This window comes from Asterias amurensis, chromosome 10 (genome assembly GCF_032118995.1).
Source record: "Asterias amurensis chromosome 10, ASM3211899v1".
Taxonomy (NCBI): domain Eukaryota; kingdom Metazoa; phylum Echinodermata; class Asteroidea; order Forcipulatida; family Asteriidae; genus Asterias; species Asterias amurensis.
Window position 1 is genome coordinate 3,727,117 of NC_092657.1, and position 23,490 is coordinate 3,750,606.

The 23,490-nt window shown below is 40.1% G+C and overlaps 1 protein-coding gene across 1 annotated transcript; it reads left to right on the top strand.

The window, feature by feature from the left end:
- The first annotated feature begins 155 nt into the window (after positions 1–155).
- Positions 156–19,382, top strand: LOC139943179 (SPRY domain-containing protein 3-like). The gene is made up of 9 exons (XM_071939994.1): positions 156–252; positions 6,939–7,197; positions 8,952–9,079; positions 9,804–9,948; positions 12,483–12,665; positions 14,020–14,227; positions 14,414–14,528; positions 16,022–16,238; positions 16,764–19,382. Exons 2-9 carry the CDS (start codon positions 6,943–6,945, stop codon positions 16,896–16,898), a joined length of 1,386 nt encoding a protein of 461 aa, XP_071796095.1. The 5' UTR covers positions 156–252; positions 6,939–6,942; the 3' UTR covers positions 16,899–19,382.
- Positions 19,383–23,490: the final 4,108 nt, after the last annotated feature.

Sequence of the window (23,490 nt, forward strand, 5' to 3'; positions counted from 1 at the left end):
TATTCTTTCAAGAACATTTACCAACAAATTAAATATTATATTCCACATTTTCTGTCAAAAAAATGAAATATCCCGATGGTGATGTAGTTTTTACACGGGTACTCGGCCACTCGTCATGATGTACGTTATACAATGAAAAGGGGTTTGGTGACCAGGGAAAGTGGGAGCCGTATGTTTACATCATGAAAAGAAATTCATTTCGTGCAGCAAAGTGAAAGAGGAACTAGTGCATGTATGATGATGATTTGAAAGGTAAATATTGCAATAAAATTACTCATTTTCTCACATATTTTGTCCCCGTTTATGACACAGAAAGGAATGTTGTCATCCTTGTTTATCAGGTTATAATTCGGATGGAAACCAGAAAGTGGCAGCTTGTGCATTTTTATGTTTGTAAATCTTTTATTTTTGTAAATCTGTTTTTTTGTCGTCACGTGAATTTGGTTTCAGTTCAGCAGTGTGGTTTTACTTTAACATAAGCTTTTGTTTTACATTATTAAAATCTTGATTACAGGGCTTGATTTTTTGTTGGGGGAGAGCTACTTACAATACCACAGTAGCTAAAAATTGTTAGCTGGGTCAGAGTTGTTTTTACAAGACGAAACAGAATCAAAATGAGACACAAAATCTTCCTGACAATGACATGCCTTCGGGACATTGCAATTGCCTTTTTATGCAATTATTTTAATTTATTAACTGAATTGTTTTTGTTTGAGCATGTTAAACTAGGAAGTAAATAGTATAACCAGCAAACTCACGAGTACTATTTGTAAACAACTTTTGACTTTTGGGAGGAGTGTTGGCTCTTTGCCCTGAAGTGAAAAGAGTTGTTGTGGATCGTCTTGACATTTCAACCTGCTCCTCTTTGCGAGAATGCTGGACAGTGATGATGAGGCTTATTTAAGGTAATAGAGTTGGAATGATGCACATTTAGATGGGAAGTACATGTGTCCAACCTGTTTTAGACTGGTGGTGCATGGGACTTGACTGCTGGCTGGATGTGTGCCGGCGCGGAGTAAGTTGCGATAACGTAACCCTCCTCCCTCCGGCTCACCGGGCTGTATGCTTCGTTTTTGAAAGGGCAAGGGCACCATGGCATTTCAAGGGCACCAAGGCAATGGCAAGGGGAAACGGAGGCAATCGCCTCCATTGCCTCCGTGAAGTATCAGGCCTGGGCTCAGCTGTCGGGAGGAGGGTTGTTATCGCAACTACGCAGGAGTATGTCACTTTGTCAGTGTTGTGGCGAGCTGTTGCTGAAAAGGTGGGCTTGACTTGAGTAGTGAACAGATGTCGATGATAAACTTGAAGAACCCTATCTACTGCTGTCCTGACTCTGCGTTGGTGCCAGAACTGGACCTCTGGACAAGTTTGGCCACTTTCAGTTGCTGAATCCTGTTTTTATTCATGTTTGATGGTGACAGATTTGTCCTTGTCTACCTTGTGATTTAGCTTACAGCAATCGGTCTCCCCAAACACCAGCCTTGTCTTGTGTGTCTTGCTTACAAGTCTGTGTGTGTTTGTTGCTGAGACATGAACCCAGGCCTGTATGCTTCGTTTTTGAAAATGCAAGGGCACCAAGGCATTTTCTCTTTGGTAAAGGGCACCCTATGAGGACATAGTAAGTTTCTAACAGAGCATTTCAAAGGCACCAAGGCAATGACCAGGGGGCATCGAGGCAATCGCCTACATGTACGTTGCCTCCGTGGAGTAGCAGGCCTGACGAACCTGTTTGGTACTACATGTTATGTGGAAGGTCTTGACTTGAGCTTGGCCGATTTTGAAGATCCGTTCGAGCTTGTGTGATGAATAAAAGGGAGATCTTGCGATCACGCTCATGGCTGTTTGCTGTATCTTATAGCAAAAAATTTCTTAAATGTTTACAAGGGACACCATGTACATGAACATGTACATGTACATGTTCATGTATTTTGGAAATAAAGGCCTAGAAACCTGCACACAAAAGAACTTATTACGCACAAATTTTATTTCACACTTAAAACTAGGTAAAAGTGTGCAATTTTCAGAAACTTTGTCAAGGAATGTACATGTAAGCAAAATACATAATGAATTTTTGATAGCTAAATTGGAAGTACATTTAATTGTCATTACGCCAGCAACAATGCTTAATACATGTAGCAGGATGTGTAAATACTGTTGTGCAAAATTACTAAAATTTATAGACCTGCATGTAATGTGACAATCTTCAGACAGGGAAAACTCCGGTGAAGTACAATGTAGACCCTTTGTATTTTTGAGAAAAATATCCACTCGGGACTTGTGCAAGACAAAAAGGATGTGCTGCTACTAGCCCACCTTGTTGAGCCGTTAAAGGAACACGTTGCCTTGGATCGGACGAGTTGGTCAAAACAAAAGCGTTTTTAACCGTTTTTTATATAATGCATATGGTTGAAAAGATGTTTTAAAAGTAGCATACAATGATCCACACAAGTTTGCCTCGAAATTGCGTGGTTTTCCTTCTACTGTGCGAACTATCACCGTCGGCCATTTATGGGAGTCAAAATTTTGACCCCCATAAATGGCCGACGTGTTAGTCGACGAGGTAAAAGGAAAACCACGCAATTTCGAGGCATGTTTGTGTGGATCATTGTATTCTACTTTTACAACATCTTTCTACCCATATGCATTTTATAAAAAACGGTTACAAACGTTTTTCAAAGACCAACTCGACCGATCCAAGGCAACGTGTTCCTTTAATGGCTTCGCTTTTAACATCGGTCTCATCACTATCGCCATTACATGTAATGGCAGTGATGAGACCAATGTTAAAAGCGGAGTAATGGCGACAGTGATGAGACCGATGTTAAAAGCGGAGCAATGGTGACAGCAGGCCTGATACTTCACGGAGGCAACGGAGGCAATTGCCTCCATTGCCCCTTGTCATTGCCTTGGTGCCTTTGAAACGCTCCAGTAGAAATTTACAATTTCCTCATAGGGTGCCCTTTGCCAAAGAGACAATGCCTTGGTGCCCTTGCCCTTTCAAAAACGAAGCATACAGCCCTGGACAGTGATGAGACCAATGTTAAAAGCGGGGCATTAACAGCTCAACGAGGTGGGCTATGTTGCTACATGTACTATGGGTCGAACGCAGACTTTCATTCAACTGTCGAACCCAATTTCATGGTGCACTTGCATGCACTTGTAACTGTTTTTGTGAAGCGGCTGTAACAGAAACCCCTCCCCCCTCCTCTGCTAACAAACCCTAAACAAAAAACACTTTTGAAACATGGATTACTTCAGGTTATTTTGTCAACTTCAAAAATTAATTTCAGAAGGAAAGCCCACATTTTCTTTTTGTGAACTGACTTTATAAAGATGTACCAGGCCAGCTGTTTTCACACAGTCTTGCAACACAGAATCTGAACAAAATAAAGTGTCTCTTCGAAGATCTATTGATTTTTTCTTCAGCAAGTGTGTTTCCGTTTGCCATTATGTCTGTCTTCCAGGGTAGAAAGTAGGCCATCCTCCCCCTACAGGCACGACAGCTTTCCAGAGTGATTTACAAGGTGTGATGCACTGTGCACTGTTGTTGATGCATGTAGTGCCTTCAGAGTGCAAGATGCTTACCAGTGGTGACAGAGTTTATATTAGTCAACATTCGGCTCATGAATGTACATTTAAAGGGTCTACACACATGTATGTACTTTTTGTAGGACAAAAAACACAATGTCCACAGATTTACATTAAACTTACGCAGTTTGAAGATGATGATAGTAGAAAGCTTCTCTGGAAATATTATTTGCTGGATGTGCTGTAGTTTTTGAGAAATGAGTGAAACAATGTCATGAAAATAATTTTCGTCTCAGTGATCATGAGACGAAAATTATTTTAGCATGTAAAACTGTATTTTTCATGACATTGTTTTACTCTTTTCACAAATTACTGCACCTCAGCAACTAATGTTTTAAGGTACGCTTTCTACTATCATTATCTTCAAACGGTGTAAGTTTAACGTAAATCTGTGGACATTGTGTTTTGTGTTACAAAAAGTACGTACCCAAATCCTTTAAAGGGAAGGTTGTGTTTGGTAGTCACTCTTTAAATTAATGCAATTATACAAAACTCACTCGGCATATTACACTCAGCTTTCGATAAAAATTTGCATTTTGAGAATCATTTATAATAATAATAATATAGGTATTTATATAACACAGATCAAAGCGCTGAACAATAAATAAAACAAGAACAAAGCAAAGAAAGAAAGAAAAACAGAACAACAAAGGATTAATGACGAGGCTGACTGAAAAAGTAGGTCTTGAGTTTTTTGTTTTTTTTCAGGGATTTCACTTCACTTCAGTAATGTGGTTTTAATGAAAAAATGTAATTTTGTATCCAACAAAATGCGGATCTGCGACAGTTTCCTGTACGTTTCTAGGATTGTTCTCCCAAATCCAGATTCTTTCTTTGATATTTCAGTGGAAGTGTCATGGCCGAGCTGTTAAGAGCACCGAATTCAAACTCTGGTGATTCTGATCAGCAGAGTGTTGGTTCGACCATTGCTTCATCTTTCGGATGGGACGTAAATTCGTTGGTCCCATGTGTTGTGTAACGCATGTATAAGAACCCAGTGCACTTTTCGAAAAGAGAAGGGGTTAGACCCGGTGTTCCTGGCTGTGGCTGCTGTATGCGCCGTAGCACCTTGTAAACCCTTATAAGGTGCTAAATAATTGGGTCTCAAAATTCATCACTGTAATAACCTATCTTTCTGAAAGTTTGTATAGTTATACTCAGCGCCTTGAGTACCTTGTTTGGTAGACAAGCGCTATAAGACTTCGATATTATTATATTATATTATTATTCACGTAGGCAACAAAGGCGATTTGCCTCCATGCCCCCTGGTCATTGATGGTGCCATTGAAATGCTCTGACATTAGAAATTTAAAATGCCCTCATCAAGATCATAGGGTGCCCTCTACCAATTAGAAAATGCCTTGGTGCCCTTTTCATTTCAAAAACGAAGTGGACAGGCATGTTTCACTTTGTAACATAACCTGAGAAATGTTCTGACACTGACAATACGTTTCTAAAATTGAAACTTTGGGGGACAAAAACTTGTCTCTTTTTCCATAAAACCAAAGTGAAATGAAATCTCAAAATGCTTCAATACCATACACTGTACTATCAAAAGCTGAGCTGTACTTCCAACCAAGTAAGTTTTTGTTGCCACTAATTTTAGGACTAGTTACCAAACGCCAAGTTCCCTTTAAGGGATGGTTTATGTCTGCTGTGTGTATAATTTGTAGGTCATCCTCACTGAGAGTGTGTGAAGGATACATTCACTTCCTTGCTGTAATTCACAGGGGGTTACTCTTTGACAAACTTTTCTTTCCCTTGAAATTTGCTCAATTTCCCCAACTGTACAGCCAGGGATTTCCAGACTAATACCTACTACGTGCATGTAATGCATCAGGGACATGTGTAGGCGTCAATACAAGAACTAGAGGGCGCACTGGCCTATATACGCGGCCCCGGCATGTGCGCATGCGGCCATTGTCTAAGTTGACAAAACAGCATCGCACAGCGTGTGTTTGTGCGGCCATTTTGTAAGTTGACAAAACAGCATCGCATATAGCATTCAGTAAACACAAATCCATAGGTGTACTTCATATTCAACGCGTGCACAAAATGGTGCGCGTGTCTCCTTGCAGTCTCGTCTCGTTTGTGCAAGCAACATCACCAGTGCGCCCTCTAGTTCTTATAACTCCATGGTAGGCGTACATACGTGAACATTTGACATTGTGTACATTACTTTGGAACATCTACATGTAACACACTCATGTGGGCGCTACCCCTAAGCTTGAAAGGGGTAGTGTCAACTTTAATTTTGTTAACATTCTGTGTTCTGCTCTCACTCTTTGAACCTTTAATCTTCAACAATACCTACACACATACACATGTAAGTACCTACATGTACCAGTCAATAATAATAATTTATTGAACTGGTAACGCTCTCTCCAGGACCGGCCTGTTCGAGAGCGCATAACAAATATTGATAATATGGATTGCTAGTCAGCAAATGGTCGCTAAATATGAACCTGAGTGAATACTGACCGTGTTTTTCCAAACTCCTGGGGCCTGTCTTCATTCCAAGTGTTATCTTTACTTCATGTGCGTGTTTTTGATTTCCACTGGTAATGACTGTGATTGATGGCGCTCGTACCCCTGTCGTTTTCTATCGAGCCGATCTTGGTATTAAACTTTCCCCTGAGGATATTGAAGCAATACACCATCCTCAGGAACTTGGCCTCACTTAAATCCCCCCCCCCCCCCCCGCCTTCTAACGGTTTGACGAGAACCAAATGTACATGTAGCGACACGATAACTTAGAAAAGCCTCAATCATCAGAGCGCATAGGACGTGCGGTATCTATGGACTGTGTAGCCAGGGGTACAAGTAGACAGCCGTCCATTTCATCAAACTCTTCCTTACTTATGATTAATCTTTAGGACTTAGGAGGAATTCAATTCCGTTTCCGAAGACGTTAGGATGCATTGAACCCATACTAAGTTTAGGACGGTTTACTCGTCGTAACTCGGTCTAGCATGTCTAGGATTAATCCTAGCTTTCGTGAAATTGGCTGCAGGGGTACAAGGCAGACGGTGTTGAGAATATTGTTTTAGCAGAGAGTACTGCAACGACTTAACGTCTGATTGTACATATTGTAGCACGTCACATGATTGGTTCGAACTCAGAAACATAAAAGTAACGAACCGGATGTCACAACTTTGGTTTTTAAAAATGTTTAGGGAAAATAAACAGAAGATGTTGTGGAATAGTTTGCGGTAACACCAATGAGTTGGGGTGGTTCTGAAAAGACGATGTTTTTTTTTTTTTTCTTTTAGATATAAATGTGCTGTAGTTTGATTTAAATGTTTGTTATTTTTTTACTATTTCTGCAATTTGTTTGTGATTTTCTTCAGTACAATGGACGCCAGACGACCTCAGGTACCGTTTCCCCTTCACCGAATGTACCCCCGACTAGTCAAGGGACCACCCGTCAACATGATCCAAACGCCCTACGCCATCGACTCCCCAAGCCCACAGAACATAGAGATCAAGTCCAAGAGGATGGCGGTGAGCTGGAGAGACGACACACTATTTTACGTTCCCGACCGGACAGGGAAGCAAGGTGTGTGCATACTGGAGCCCAGTATGCAGCCTGGACAGGAATATTTTGAGGTGAGTAGGTAAAGAAAACCAGGGGCCAACTTCTTGGCGCTTACCAAAAGCAAAGAATCAGCGCTTAGCACCTTGCGTGTTTCACGGGTAAGCTTGGAATTTTTGATTGTGCGTGTGCTTACTCCACACTCCTACATGTAGGCATTTGTTGCTTACACAGCTAGCGCAGAGCAGGGCCCAATTTCATGGCTCTGCTTACCGTTAGCACAGAATCGGCGCTTACGGAAGCAGAGAATTTTGTGCTTACGGCAAGTGTATTTTACGGGTAAGCAGTGAATTTTGGCTTCTGCGCGTGCGTACTCCACGCTACTAGGCATTCTACGCTTACAAGGCGCTGAATTCGGCGGTAAGCAGAGCCATGAAATTGGGCCCTGTAAGTGGAGAATGATGGTCGAAAGCGCAGAATTTGGCAGTAAGCAGTGCCATCAAGTTGGGGCCCAGTTGCACATGACACCATTTTAGAAGGTCGCCCTTGCCAAGTGGTCAAAATACAGGTAGCTTATCTGACATCACACTTCGAGGCTGGTGAATAACACAAATTTTTGGCATTTGCCCGTCTGCCAGCAGATGAACCTTTGACCTTGAATCCCGATACATATGGACAGAGATCACAAGCACAATTACATACAGAGCTCTGTGTTGAAGCATAAAGAAAGGACCTCAGAACGAGTTTGAACTTCCCGGGCAGTAACAATAGAGATCAATGGCCCTTCGTGCCCGAGGTACATCGCCGCATTCTAACACTGGTAAACTACAGCTCATTTGAGGCATGCGTTGAAGAATGCCGTGCCTATTTTCTGACGTCATTTCGCCGCAAGATATTCCATAATAATGGAGTGGAAATTTATCTTAAAATAAGACTTCATCGCATGCGCAGTCGAGTACAGTTCACCCTTATTCATAAAGACACACGCAATCGCAAAGATTTGAATGTCAGCTATTTATATGTCAATGTTTTGTTTTTGAAAAACAACCGAAATTCATGGAATTTGTACCAAAATCATGAAAAATGTATCAATTATTAAAATAGATATTTTAGCGAATTGCGGGACCTCGCCTGCTAAAGAAATAGTGCGTTTTCTTCGTCATGAAATGAGCTCTTCCGTGATGTATGCCATGATGTTCCCCAAGGTTACCCAACTTGAAACAAAGACTTTGGTCATTTATCTACGGTATAAGCTTATAGAAATATTTTTTTCCTGCCACTCTTTCATTGATTATTGGGGTTCTGCTCACGCCGGTTACCCACAATACAGTGCGTTTCTCCACTCTGGACAATTGGCTGATCGCAAACTGGAGGTTTTAGCCACCAGTCACAATAAGATTAACATAAGACTGGAACGGATAAGCGGCGACGAACGTGTTTCCTCTGAAGTTAGGAAGTTCAAACTCCTTTCTCTATGGTTGAAGTGACTCTGTTGAAATTCTGTTGTTCTGTACAAATCCTAAACTTCAACACTGTAAATAATAATGTGTGGACGTGTGTAAGTCCTTGTAGTGTTGACTGTTCCAAATCCCTACATTATGTGGACTTCTTTCTTCCCTGCATTATGTGAACTCTACTGCAAACCTCCCTAAACTTTGACTGCACACCTCTATTACAAAACTTTACCAACCTCTAGTACAAACATCTACCTCAAACCTCATAATTTTACATCGAACACTTGAAAGCCCAAAACAAAAGTTTGCTAAATAAAAAGAAAACAAATCAATTTATACTTAATGACTAACTTCTTCTCTCATTCTCCCCCCAGGCTGAGATTGTAAGCACAGGTAGATGGGGTGCAATAAGGATAGGGTTGGCACCCCCCGACCACTCACTAGAAGTACACCTAGGTATTGAAGGCAACTCCATAGCATTTAGTGTTGACGATAGTACAATGTAAGTACAACCACCTGTTCAGTTTAAAGGAACACGTTGCCTTGGATCGGTCGAGTTGGTCTTTGAAAAGCGTTTGCAACCGTTTGTTATAAAATGAATATGGTTGGAAAGATGTTTAAAAAGTAGAATACAATAATCCACACAAACATGCCTTGAAATTGCACGGTTTTCCTTTTACCTCGTCAACTAACACGGTCGGCCATTTATGGGAGTCAAATTTTTGACTCCCATAAATGGCAGACCGTGTTAGTTCGCAAAGCAAAAGGAAAACCACGCAACTTTGAGGCAAATTTGTGTGGATCATTGTATTCTTCTTTTAAAACGTCTTTCCAACCGTATGCATTTTATAACAAACGGTTTTAAACGCTTTTGTTAGACCAACTCGTTAGACCAACTCTTGAAATATTGTTCCATGAAATGCTTTACTTTTTGAGAAAACATTAAAACAATATCAATTCTCGATAGCGAGAATTACGGATTTATTTTAAACACATGTCATGGCACAAGAAACAAGAGTGGGTTTTCCCGTTATTTTCTCCCGACTCCGATGATCGATTGAGTCTAAATTTTCACAGGTTTGTTATTTTATACATAAGTTGTGATACACGAGGTTTGGAACTTGGACAATACTGTTTACCGAAACTGCATAATGGCTTTAAAACATCACTTATTTTTGCACCACTGTAGTAACATAACTTGCTTTCCCTACTTTCCATTGTTGTAGATATGGCGAAGATTTGAAGACGCCGCTGCAATGCAAAGCATGCAAGCCTGGGGACAAGATCGGCGTGGGTATAAAGTTTAGCGAGAACTACATGGAAGGCGCTGATGAGAAATGCCCGGTGGTCTTCACATTGAACGGAAAAGAGGTAATAATAATAACAACTTATCAAGGTTGTAGCTAGGGCAAATTGGATGCCGGCTAATTTTGTCGAGAGCATATTCGAGAGGGTGGGTGTACATGTAGGGGCAGCGTAGCGCCTCACAACCCGGTGGGATCAACAGGGGCAGCGTCTTTGGAAGCTGAAGATTTTTAGGTTTTGTTTAAGCTTTGATGGGTTCCCCAGGCTCTCTCTTGCCTATTTGTGCCTTGACATAGCCATTGTCAAAAGAAAAAACATGTCCAGGGAGCCATAGAAAATAAATACTTATTAAGTTTTAAAGTAAAATGTTAGGGTAAAATAAATAAAATTAATATTCTGTTTACAATTTAAATCCCATCTCAAAATAGGGTAGGTAGACTACTAGGCAGAATTTTTGAGTGTTGAATTTATCAATTGAAAAGCTTGCAGTTGCATATATTCATCAGAAGGCAATGCAGAGTGGAGAGACAAGTTCAGAAACACAGGATGACGGGACACATGTCCGATCACTGCCGCAAAATCTAGACTATTCCATTTCAAAAAGGAGCACATTAGTAAAATAGAAAAGCCATGTTTCACTGAGTTGTATTCATTGACAATTTCTCAACGAAGTGCATTCAATAAACTAAAAAAATTGATTCTTGTCATTTCATTTTTTTTCCAACAAGTATTAATAGACAGGAAAATCATCTAAATAAAATTCTAAATAAAAATTTAATGCAACTTTGACGACTCCACCAACATTGTCCGCCCATCAGAATAACTTTGTTTTCAACCGCCCGCCGGGCGAGTCAACCGAAATTCTTGATCGCCCGCAGGTTTTTTCACTAGCCTGCTGCATGTATGGTACAAAAAAAAATTGAAACTAAAACAAAATATTGAAAAAAACACGGAAGTGAAGTCCCTAAAATTGGACGACTTTATCTCTTAATTTATGCCCTAAATTATCAACAACCATTTGAATGAACTTGTTGTTTGAGAATTGTTTGTTTTGAACATGTTCTGATCTCCGTTTGCAACAAAATCTTCGTGAATCAACGATCGGTCAACAACACACATTGAGATATAATTCAATGAACTTTGGCCCGCAACGCCCTCTGTTGGCAGAAGTTGTCCATGTTACTAGAACTCCTCCAAGGCTGTGCATTGTGCATACAGTCTGCAGGCGTGATGCACAACGTTCGCCAATTCTTTACTTGGTTCGTGAGCGTGTGTTGTGGAGAAGGCTAGCCAAGAAGATCATTAATATGGATTTATTAACAGCCATCAATGGCCAATCACAGCGTGCGGAATCTTGGTTAAGATGGACTGCGGACTGTGTGTGTTATGTGCTGTGCAGTGCATGCTGCATGAACCAGTGGGTGACCGTGTGAGTATTACCATGTGGTTTTGTGCATCATGGATACTACACGCACGCCGGAGACTGTGCGTGCTTTTTTTAGTACTCCATGAACTCGCAGCATTCAAGCGGCTTATTTTTTATTTTTAAGCAACAATCACGGAGAACATCGCGGTTTTGGAGAGAAAATTGTTTTGATTGTTTTTACAGAAATAAAATACACACCTAATTAGGAGTTTTACAGGATTGTTTTCTTTATTTTTCACTCTTTTCAATGGCATTTAAAACAGTTTTACATAAATTTATGCCGGTCGGAGTTTGATATTTTTTGTTGGATCCCGGTCGGCAAAAGCTGGGGCCGGTGATAGCCGACCGGCTCCGACCGTGGTAGCTACAACCTTGCAACTTATTAAATTGACATTGTGCTCTCCATAGGACCTGCCTGTTCGAGGGCGCATAACAGTACGACTGGCTCAAATTCTGTCTTGCGATTGTTTTAGATGGTGCATCGCATGATGTCTTGCTTTTACAAAAAAAAAAACTTAATGATAGCACTTAAAGACTAACTTATATTAGAAAAACTAAATGAGGTTTTGTAGCAAGTAACAGAGAGCCACTTCCAGGACGCGACACACTACCTTAGGTAAACCAATGTACTATGGCAGTAGAACCCAATTCAAAATACCCATAATAAACAATGTACTATATATCCATAGCAACCAAGGTTTTATACCCAAAAAGCAATAATTTGAAGTTAAAAGATAAAAATATAAATAATAATATATATATTTTTTTTTTGCGCTTTATACAACTGATGGGCGTCTTAAAGTGCTTTCAACATTAGTACCCCTGGTCACTGGGCCATATTCATTCATTAAACCATCTCAGCTCCTTGTGGAATTTACAGCCTGTGCCGCCTAATATGTAGCGCACTAAGCTAAATCAATCACAAGAACCATCTTTGCCGTCACAGGTTCCCCTGGGTGGAGAGAAGCAATTATAGTTAAGTGTCTTGCTCAGGGACACAAGTGCCCTGGCTGGGGATTCGAACTCTCACTCTGCTGAACAGAATCACCAAAGCTTGTGTTTGATAAAATGTCATAGATTGATGCAAGCATTGTTTGACAACATCAATCGCAACCACCTTGTTTTTGTAATTGAAAAAATTAATTTCTACTTTGTGATTATTTTTGTTTTTTAGATTCACAGACGAGATGTCGTCATCCCCTACAAAGGTCTGTGCCCAGCCGTATCCATGGCCTCCCCTAGTCAGATGGTACGATTCAAAGCGCGCTGTGATTGGTTGAGTCAGGAGGAGGAGATGGTGATTGACAGCTGTGAAGACGAGTGGGCAAGGCTTCATGATGTCACGGTCCATGGCCAGGTAGAACAAAAATGCTAACAATTATTTTGATGATTTTTTTTCACAATTTTTGACAGACTTTTGGCGATCGTGTTTACAATGCTGAACCACTAAGGATTTCTGAGGTTTTTTTTGCTGAATGCTGGATGAACAACACTTTTTATTTTGTTTTTATTTGAATTGTGCAGCCCCCCCATTACCAACAATTTTGTAGTGCCATGGTCAAGTTTATCTAGTTCACAGGTCCTAAACTGCAGAGTTAAGCTTGGGCGATACCACGATATTATCGAATATCGCGATACTAATTTGGAAACGATTTCGATATCGGATTGATTTTTGGTTTAATCGAAATATTTATATTTCGCGAAATATATCGAGATATATCGCGATATCAATTAAGTATCGCAATATCGCAATGTATTTCCTAGCTGACACATCTTGCACCCCATAGGTTTGGAGTAAAACCAGAAGAATAGGTCATTAGAACACCTCTCTTATGCTATGACTGTCTCTTCTACAACTTTCACTGGGAGTTTGAAGACTGATGATGTCAAACTTAATTAATCACGATTATATCGCATATCGCGATATATTGTCAGCGATGTATCGTGAATAAAATAAATCGAGATCGCCCAAGCTTAGTCAGATTGCGAGCTGAAATCCCGGTCATGGCCCTTGTGCTCTTGAGCAAGGGATGAAACCACAATTGCTCCGTTAAAAGTTGGGAAGGTGTAGTCCATTCTGCTCTACCAGCCAGGCGCCTATTGGACATGCTGGATGAAACCCTAGCCTACATCCTCATGGACTGTGAAGGGTGTAAACCCTGTTTCAGCCACAAGAGTAGGTGGCAACATGCCCCTGGTGGCAGTTGATTTGGGGCGATATGGGATTTAAAACCGTTGTGCCCAAATCAATTTAGTGTAAAATTGTTCAGCCCATTAGGGTGGCACGGTTGGCGTGTGCGTAAAGCGCTCGCCTCTCACCAAGGTGACCCCGGTTCAATTCCCGGTCGGGGCCATATGTGAGTTGAGTTTTCCAAAAACGAGGGTTTTCCAGACTATCCGGTTTTCCTCCCTCAGGAAAAAATCAAACACTTTCGATCTTGGCTGTGCTCCATGGTCATAATGGGTTGATGTGGCTGGCAGCTGAATGCGCCCTTGCATGCCTGCTTCTCGAACACACTGTAGCCGCGTCCTTCGCAATTCAGCTCTAGCTGCGAGTAAGGACGATTAGCCCCCCAAATTGTTATATCGGTTAAGTGTAGCAAGTGTAGCCCTCACCTTGAAGTAGTTGTCAGGCCTTATGATGTTAGGCAATCTCCCATTACAAGTGTTTGTTTTATAACTCAAATTCCAATTATGATTATTGTCTCCAGATCCTTGCCTATGCTGGTCGAGGCAAGACGATCGCTGACGTGGGTCTCGCCCAGGCTCGCAAGCCTCTCAGCCCCATGAACCATTACTTTGAGCTGGAGATCATAGACCCTGGTAAGAATTGCTACATCGCTATCGGCCTGGCCAAGAAAGACTACCCCAAGAAGAGACATCCGGGATGGAACTATGGCTCCATAGCGTACCATGCAGGTGAGTTAGGGGAGGGAAAAAGGGGGGGGGGGGGGGCTGGCTGTAGAATAAATAATAATGTTAGAGGGCCATGAGCATTACTGAGTGACAGATTTGAGCTTGATATAAGAAGCCTCTTTCATAATTGCACATGTGTCCTTTTTTTTCTTTCTGGGTAAAAGTTTAATTTCCTTGTTCTCTTTGTAGACGATGGCAAGATCTTTAAAGGCAGTGGTGTAGGCGACTCATTTGGCCCTCGTTGCCACAAGGGCGACATCATGGGGTGTGGGATCATGTTCCCCAGGGACTACTGTATGGACAGGTGGGTGAATAATTGAGTGGTTTTATTATAATAATAACAAATTCTTGTGTAGCGCATTTCACAATAACCGTCTCAATGCACTTTACATTAGTCCCCTGGTCATTGGGCCAATAGCATCCCTTTACTCTTTCTCAGCTCCATGGGGAGTATACTACCTGGGCTACCGTTTTACAGTGGTCCAAAGGCATTCACAATTATGTCTGTAGGATATTAAAGCGCGGTCCATACTTACTGCGAATGCAAATGCGATGTGAATTTTGTCATCACAGGGTTCACAGCACCATTTTTGCTGCGAATATTTGCGGCGTCAAATTTTTACCGAATTTGCGTTTGCAGGAATCGGGCTTTTATAAATGAATTCCCTTAGAGAAACGGCTCAAAACTTGTTAATTATTGTTGATGCATCTTTTTGGCTTGAACACTGTGTAGTAAGATATTTCTGTTGATCACTTGATCACTTGTATAATTTGTGTACGCTCTGTACCAAACAGCAATGTGTATTTAAAGGGAAGGTACACGTTTGGTAATTACTCAAAAGAAATATTAACTTAAAAACTGACTTGGTAACGAGCAATGGAGAGCTGTTTATGGTATAAAACATTGTGGGAAACGATTCCCTCTGAAGTAACGTAGTTTTTGAGAAAGAGGTAGAAGTCTTTTATTCCTTTCTGGAAGAACACAAATTCGTCCAACTAAGGTGTTTTTTTGTCTCATCATTTTCTCGCAACTTCGATGACCAATTTAGGTCAAATTTTCACAGGCTTCATATTTTATGCTTATGTTGGGATACACCAAGTGAGAATACTAGATTTTGACAATTACCAAACATGTACCTTCCCTTTAAGATGTCTCTTAAGTTATATTTAATTTTCTAGCATTTCATATTTTGAGTTATTGTTATTGCCCAGATTTTATCACTTCTATTGTGAAACCTATTGTCTATCATTCTTATTTTTAATCTGCCAATTCATTTTTGATTTTAAATGTCGATTGCATATATACATGTAATTCTTTTTTCCTTTTCCTATAATTTGTAATAGATTTGAACAAATGTTTTTATATTGCATGTAGCTGTGTGCGAACTCAGTTGTACATAATTTTGTGTTTGTTCACTACTTTCATTTGGTTTTTTAACTAAGGTCGTAATGGTACTTGTTCTTGTTATTTTTGTAGACTTATTGATATTTTGTTGAAATTTTTTTTTCATTTTGCTATGGGAAGGGAATTTATTGATAGAGTACCTATTTTTGTGTCGTTTCAATACTTTTATTTAGGCTTAAAATCATGGTCTTAATAATGTTATTATTCTATATTTTTAATACGGTGCTAAAATATTCTTGTTATTTTTGTAGACATTTTGTTGAAATTTCTTTTAAATTTTTCTTTTGCAATGAATCCATTTCTGCATGTTGTTGCAGTTTTTACAAGGGATTTTATTTCATGTATGTGTTACTAATTTTTTGTTAACCTAATTTGAATAAATCCTAAAACAGTGATGACGCAGAAAGCGACAACGAAGAGGTTAACGTGGTCAAAGCCTGGCAAGAGAGGGAGCCCTTCAACCGGCTGAACCAGCTAGACCGTATTGCGCAGGACAACTTTGCCATCGATGTCTACGACCTGTCGGAAGACGAATACGAGGATTATCTCTCGGAAGAGGAAGAGTATGAGGAGAATGTGGACAGGGTGCAGCAAGGAACAAAAGTACAGGTTAGTCGCGCTCTCGTTTTCAAAAAATGTTACGAAAAAAAAAAAAAAAAAAAAAAACTGCTTACAAACCAAAATGACCCATGATATAAATGATATAAATGCACAAAATAGTTCATGGCCTGAGTTTTCAACCCTAGTAGAGTCTTTCTTTAAGGCTAAATTACAACACAACACACAGTAAAAAGTATATAAGAAGTCAAGTAGAAATACATGTCTGGCCTGAAATGCCTCCATTGCCCGTGTTTTTGGCCTTGGTGCACTTCAAAAGTTTACCATTGACTTTAAGACTATCCAACGGAAGTGCCCTTTGCAAAGGCAAAATACACTGGAATAAACAATGAATAGGTATACATTTATGTAGGATTGAAACAATTGAACTGTTAAAAAAAAAAAGATATACTTATTCTTTAAATGCTACCGTCACATGTCCCAAAGTCTTTTTCAAAGGAAATTAAGTGATTGATTGATCGGTTGAACGTTCTCACAAATGTATTTTTTCCCTATTTTTGTCTCCGTTCGATTCAGGTGTTTTTCACTCGGAATGGAACAACAATCGGCAGACGAGAGGTCAATCTACCCCCACTGGGTTTCTATGCAACCATCGGTATGCTCAGTCTCGACGAGAAGGTCCGAGTTGACCTTCGACCCCTGTCTGGTTGACCTAGTCTTTACAACTCGCCCTTTTTTTTAGAAGGGCAGCTATGTGTACTCTTGTAGTGTGCTATGTGTCTGAAAAGTACTCGTGTAAGCTTTCTCTGTAACCTTAATCGACCATTAACCCAGAGAGAGGTCGTGACCCAGAGAGAGGTCATGAACCAGAGAAAGGTTGTGACCCAGGGAGAAGGCATGACCCAGAGAGAGGTTAAGACCTTGATGTGGTCATACCAATTGTAGGTTGATTCATGAATCATGCTAACCATAAAAATTTGGTAAAGTAGCTATGACCTTTGTATGACTTCCCTAATGGCAACTCATGATGTAGATGTTGAAGTTTTCGACCTTTGTACTCAGAAGGTCATGTCGTCTTGAATTGTGTCCTGTTCAAGCTGGTTCAGTGTTGCACATTGCAGTCTTTTACCATTTGTGTGAGGTCACGTCTAGCACCCTGTGTGAGCTTGTATTGATAGGCGCTGTAATTTGTCCACGCGACCAAGGTTCACTGACCAATTATGCAAGGAACTTGATAGAACTACTAAGCTGTAGTTGTAGTTGCGCAAAAAGCATAGTTGTGCAATCAAAAAGTCATTTATTTGTCTGGAACAACAGTACACTGTGTCATTAAATTACATATGCCGTGGTCACGTTGCATGTGTGTATCCTGAATACTGTGCCATGCTTATCAATGTTGTCTGTGAATGACCTTTACCCTTTGACCTTTAGGTCATGGGGTCATGTCCTGTCTGCAGTTTGTATTAACACAAATTCTCCTGAAAAAAGTACTTGATAATTGAATGTAGATCATTAAAAAAAAATTAATCACACATATTGTAGACGGAAAGCAGGCTTGCCTAGGCATGCATTAGCGAAAAAGTGGTCTGTTTGTGTATCGCACGCTAGAAACGCGTTTTCGCATACTTTAACCATGCTAAAACATGATAGTAATACAAAACTGTTATATGTTGCACACAACAGTCGTAAGCAGAGCAGTAGTTTCAGAAAATAATAACTGTATGATAACAAATTTTATTTTTGCTAAATGTCTTCTGTAATTGTGTGAAATATTTGCTCCCAAAACCAGGAAATTTTTTAAGGGGTAATAAGGAGATGGCCAGGAGGCAGGAAGGCAGTTATATGATAGAGAAATATTAGGCCTGTGCCACACAAATAACGTGTAAAATTAAGGCAGGGGGAGGGAATGCGTCAAATTATTGACCACGTGAGGGCGCTCTCAATAGTATTTTTTTATCACTTCCAGGGGTATACGCGTATTGTCCTGCACAGTTTTAATAGGCGTTCTGTCACATTTGTTGCGCCGTAGTTTAAGGTTGCTGTTGAGGTGGATTATAGCGGCTCCTCTTAAAGTCTTATTGTCCGTGATGGATTAGATGTCTGTGGTGGTAATGTGTTCCAGTCTATAATAACTGTTTTGGGTAGGTATGAATATACCCTCGGAAGTGATTGAGAGCACCCTCTCGCGGTCAAAAGTATGGGCCATTTGCATTTTTCAATTGTTCCAATTCCCTGTATGTCTGTACCTTACCAATGTTTTGGTCTGTGTGCTTCTTGTGTATAAAACAAAATTTGTTTAAAAATTAATAAATATATATATATTTGACTTAATATGCAACTGATAGATATGGTGAGCAAAATTACATTAGACCAACGTAGTTTGATGTCAATCGTTTTAGGTATGTGCGCAGCAAGGACTAAGTGCTTGTCTAATTTTTGAGTTAGTGTTTTGTGTTTTTTTTTTCATCCTCTTTTTTTTTAGGTGTGCAAACACTTTTTTCTACTTTCATTTGTATGGTCTTGAGCTAATCAACTTGTAAGGTCAGGGCCCAATTTCATAGCGCTGCTTAACAGTAAGCAAACTTGCGTGCTTGATGTAGCAGAACAATTTGCTTAAAGTCACCTGGAAGTGGTATTTTTTCAAAATAAAGCTTTTGTCACTAATATATGTGTTTTGATAAGTGGAATGTGAATAAACAGTTAGCTAAGGTTTTAAAAAATCAGTTCTTATGTTATTTACAAATTTAAGAGTAGACCCCGACCCGAGAGGGCGCTGTTCGTGACATCAATCGAGGCAGACTTTGCCTGTAATGCGTAGAGTAAACACAATTGCAAAGTACATGTTCAGACCAAATCAGGAGTTTGTACGTTTTCAAAAAAAAAAAAAAATTTCCGGCAATGCCGACCAGGTGTATTGCTGCTAAACGCAGAAAAACACTTTTTGAAATGTACCAACTCACGACTTCGACGTACATGTACTTTGCACGTGTATTTACTATACGCATTGCAGGCAAAGTCTGCCTCGATTGACGTCACAAAAGGGGTAGGCGGAGTCAGCCCCCCAAACAACTTTATATATTTTTTAAACATATAAATCGTGACAAACAATTACTAAAAAAAATTGTTTTATTGTTCGTAAGCATATACTCTTATGTTTGAAAGAAAAAAAATTCTATTTCCAGGTGACTTTAAGCCTTAGCGTATTTCACAGGTAAGCAGAAAAATTGGGCGGCCATATTGCGTGTTTACCGTGGATTTGCATTGTGACGTCATTTATTTTTGTGCAGTAAGCACCGGAAGGTTAGCATGCCTTTTCGTGTGGTAACAGTTAGCAGCGCTATGAAATAGAAATTGCTAAGTAAGTACAAAATCAGACGCTAAGCAGCGCTATGAAATTTGGCCCAGGAGTCTTAAGCACCAAAGCCATCACGTTTCCACTCTTTCTAGACATCTGGGCCCGATTTCATGGCTCTGCTTACTGTAGTACAATACGAAAGTGTAAGGCCGCCAGGGCTAGGTTGGGCCCAATTTCATGGCTCTGCTGACTAGAAGCAGAGAGTTGGTGCTTATAGAAGCAGGGAATTCCGTGCTTACGAGTCAAGCATATTTCACAGGTTACAAGGAAAGTGTGCTTGTTAGCATACGTACTCCGCATAACTTGGCATCCTTTGGCATGTTCGGTGCACAGCTTAGTGCTGAAAATCTATGCTTGCACAATAAGCGGAAAATGGTGATTGTACGCTCAGAGTTTTGTTGTAAGCAGAGCCATGAAATTGGGCCATGGTCTAGAGGACAGTCATGGGTTTGACTTCCTTAAGTCACATTGCTGTCAAACGCATTGCTGTCAAATGTGTTGCTCTCAAACGCATTGGCTGTTAAACACCTTGTCTGCTAAATGCATTGGCTGCTAAGCGCATTGGCTGTTAAACGCACTGGCTGCTAGAAGTACTAGCTGCTAAGCGCATTGCTGTCCAACACATCGCTTTTCAATGTGTAGGGCTACAGGTACCCACACTGCCCCCACACAGGGCAAAATGCAGGGTTGTAGCTATAGACCAATACCAATGGTGGTCAATAAATCAAATTTTGCTGGAAGTCTACCAAGGGCAAGGGGATCAACAAGATTATTCTTAATTATGGGACCATCATTTCTGAAGTGGGGCCAGGTTCCTAAACTGTTTGTGTTATGGGGCAATGTAATAAGTTGAATGGCCTTTGGATTGTGTTCTTTCTCTGTTACATTTGATGCTCCTCATCATCAGCTGTGTCTCAGATCAATGCAAAGAGGACGACATTTGGAATCTGTGCTGGGCAGCATAGTGTATTTTTCTCGGAGTGCTGGGCAGGCCCGCCCACCACCGCCCACCACCGCCCACCACCGCCCACAATGGTTACAGCACTGGTGCAATGGTACCACATTGGGGTCCGACATAGAAATATAAACCTTGTCATTGACCTATCAGCGCAGATTTAAAGTTGGCTTGATGATGCCATTATCTGCTACTGCTGAACAGGGCTGTATGCTTCGTTTTTGAAACGGCATAGGGCACCAAGGCATTTTCTCGTTGGCAAAGGGCACCCTATGAGGAAATTGTAAATTTCTACTTGAGCATTTCAAGGGTACCAAGGCAATGGCAAGGGGCAACGGAGGCAATCCGTGAAGTATCAGGCCTGGCTGAATATTAATTTGTTTTAAAGATATTTATATTATATCATGAAGCTGCTAGAATTTATGTATGTGAACCTTGCTTTTACAAATATGTTTGAGGCCGGACCAACACTAGATGACTTTTAAATAAGGGAATAAAAGGGATGAGTTCTTCAACGTCCGTTTAAAACCGGCAGGGTTGGCGGCCGTGTGATAAAGGCCTGAGCCATCGCACGGCACCGACCCGGCAAGGTTTTAAACGGACGTTGAAGAACGAGTCACTACTCTTTTATTCCCATTCATAAATGCCCTTTTGTTAAAAAAAAACGTAGATCCAGTTATAGACACTTTAACAATTGAAAATTCGAGATATTAAATATTTTGGCCCAAAACTTTGTGAAGAATCTATTCGAGGCGCGTGGGTTGTGTGTACACGCGCACGCTTAGATTACGCGCTGATAGTATAGCTGATAGCTATGATTTTCGCAGTCCGCATGATAATCTTGCGCGCCCGACACGCGGAAGCCAGCTCAGTGTGCATAAACAGAGCTCCAGTGTGCATTAACAAAAGGTTTATGCACACTCACGTGACGCGCTCTCCACCAATAGGAGTAGAGAAACAGTCAGGGGTTTTTATAAATATATTTTATGTTTGTACTGAGACATTGTAGCTTTAAAGCCATTATACACTTTCGGTAAACAGTATTGTCCAAGTCCCAAACTTCGTGTATCACAACTTATATATAAAATAACAAACCTGTGAAAATTTAGGCTCAATCGGTCATCGGAGTCAGGAGAAAATAACGGGAAAACCCACTATTGTTTCCGCGCGTTTCGACGTGTCATGACATGTGTTTAAAATAAATCCGTAATTCTCGCTAATGAGAATTGATATTGTTTTAATGTTTTCTCAAAAAGTAAAGCATTTCATGGACTAATATTTCAAGAGAAGTCTTTCACCATTACCTTCTGTAAACCCTGTCAATTATTTGTAAATCTGTGAACTTTTATATTTTTTTCTGTACCGAAAGGGTCCAATGGCTTTAAAGGCAGTGGACACTATTGGTAATTACTAAAAATAATTATTAGCATAAAACCTTTCTTGGTAACGAGTAATGGGGAGAGGTTGATAGTTTAAAACATTGTGAGAAACTGCTCTCTCTGAAGTAACATATTTTTTGAGAAAGAAGTAATTTTCCACAAATTTGATTTCGAGACCTCAGATTTAGAATTTGAGGTCTCAAAATCAAGCATCTGAAAGCACACAACTTCGTGTGACAAGGGTGTATTTTTCTTTCATTATTATCTCGCAACTTCGATGACCGATTGAGCTCAAATTTCCACAGGTTTGTTATTTTATGCATAAGTTAATATACACCAAGTGAGAAGACTAGTCTTTGACAATTACCAATAGTGTCTTTAAATCCTTAGTAGGATTTGAACCCACAACCTTGTTAAAGCAAGTCCTTCAGTCTGTGTTTAATTCTATAGTCGTCTTATTGAAATATACTTGTTTTTATATATGTTTAAAGTTTTGAAATATTTTGAATATTTCTTTTTGTCTTCCAATTTTTTGAGTCCGTTCAGTAAACATTTTGTCCCGATTGTTTAAATTTTTATATTCATCACTTTCTTTGGTTCCATTTTCGGACGGATTTCACCATTGTATGTGATATTATTTGGTATTATCATATCATGTTTTACTCATGAGATGTATTTGCATATTTAATCCAATTAAATAGTTGTTCGAAATTGTGCAGGGTTCGTTTAGAAAAAAATCGAATTGGAAAATCATATCATTATCGGCAATTATTGAAAATAAAATTTCAAAAAAATCGTTGCAATTGGCATGTCATTTGTAATGTCTTCTACTGTCTACTAACATTGAATACCGGCCACTGAGTATGCAAGCCTGCCATGCAATGGCGCGTAGTGAAAACATGTCAACGGTAAAGTCAAGCGGATCCTACTATAGGACCTTTCAATAACACATGAGTAACTATGTAAACCTCATGCAATGTGATATCATGATGGTTGTCAACCCTCCTACTACATGACCATTCATGATATCATGATGTGAAAGCATGTAAGCAGTTGTCATCCCTCCTACTATTATGACCATGCAAGCCTGTTATGTGATACCATGATGTGAAAGCATCGTCAACCCTCCTACTATATGATCATGCAATAGTACATTCAAGCCTGCAATCATGATATCATGAAGTGAAAGCATGTAAGCAGTTGTCAACCCTCCTACTTTATGACCATTCAATAGTACATGATTAACTATGCAAGCCTGCAATGCGATATGATGTGAAAGCATGTAAGCAGTCGTCAACCATCCTACTGTGTGACAATTCAATATCATCCACTGTGGTTTTGACTGATATACTATCTATGCCAGCCTTCAATGTGGTACCATGAAGTACACAGTCAACCCCCTACTTTGTGACCAATCAATTTTATCTTAGGTGGTTTTGACCGATATATGCCAGCCTTCAATATGGTTCCATGAAGTACACAGTCAACCCTTCTACTGTATGACCAATCAATATCATCTTGTAAAGTTTTGACTGGTATTTGTCTATGACAGCTTTCAATATGGTACCATGAAGTACACAGTCAACCCTCCTACTATGTGACCAATCAATATCC

What these genes read in the sequence shown, in the direction of transcription:
- LOC139943179 (XM_071939994.1), top strand. Translation starts at nt 6,943, where the DNA reads ATGGACGCCAGACGACCTCAGGTACCGTTTCCCCTTCACCGAATGTAC. An exon ending in CTGGACAGGAATATTTTGAG is followed by an intron (nt 7,198 to 8,951) that starts GTGAGTAGGTAA and finishes TTCTCCCCCCAG; the next exon opens with GCTGAGATTGTAAGCACAGG. An exon ending in TCACATTGAACGGAAAAGAG is followed by an intron (nt 9,949 to 12,482) that starts GTAATAATAATA and finishes TTTGTTTTTTAG; the next exon opens with ATTCACAGACGAGATGTCGT.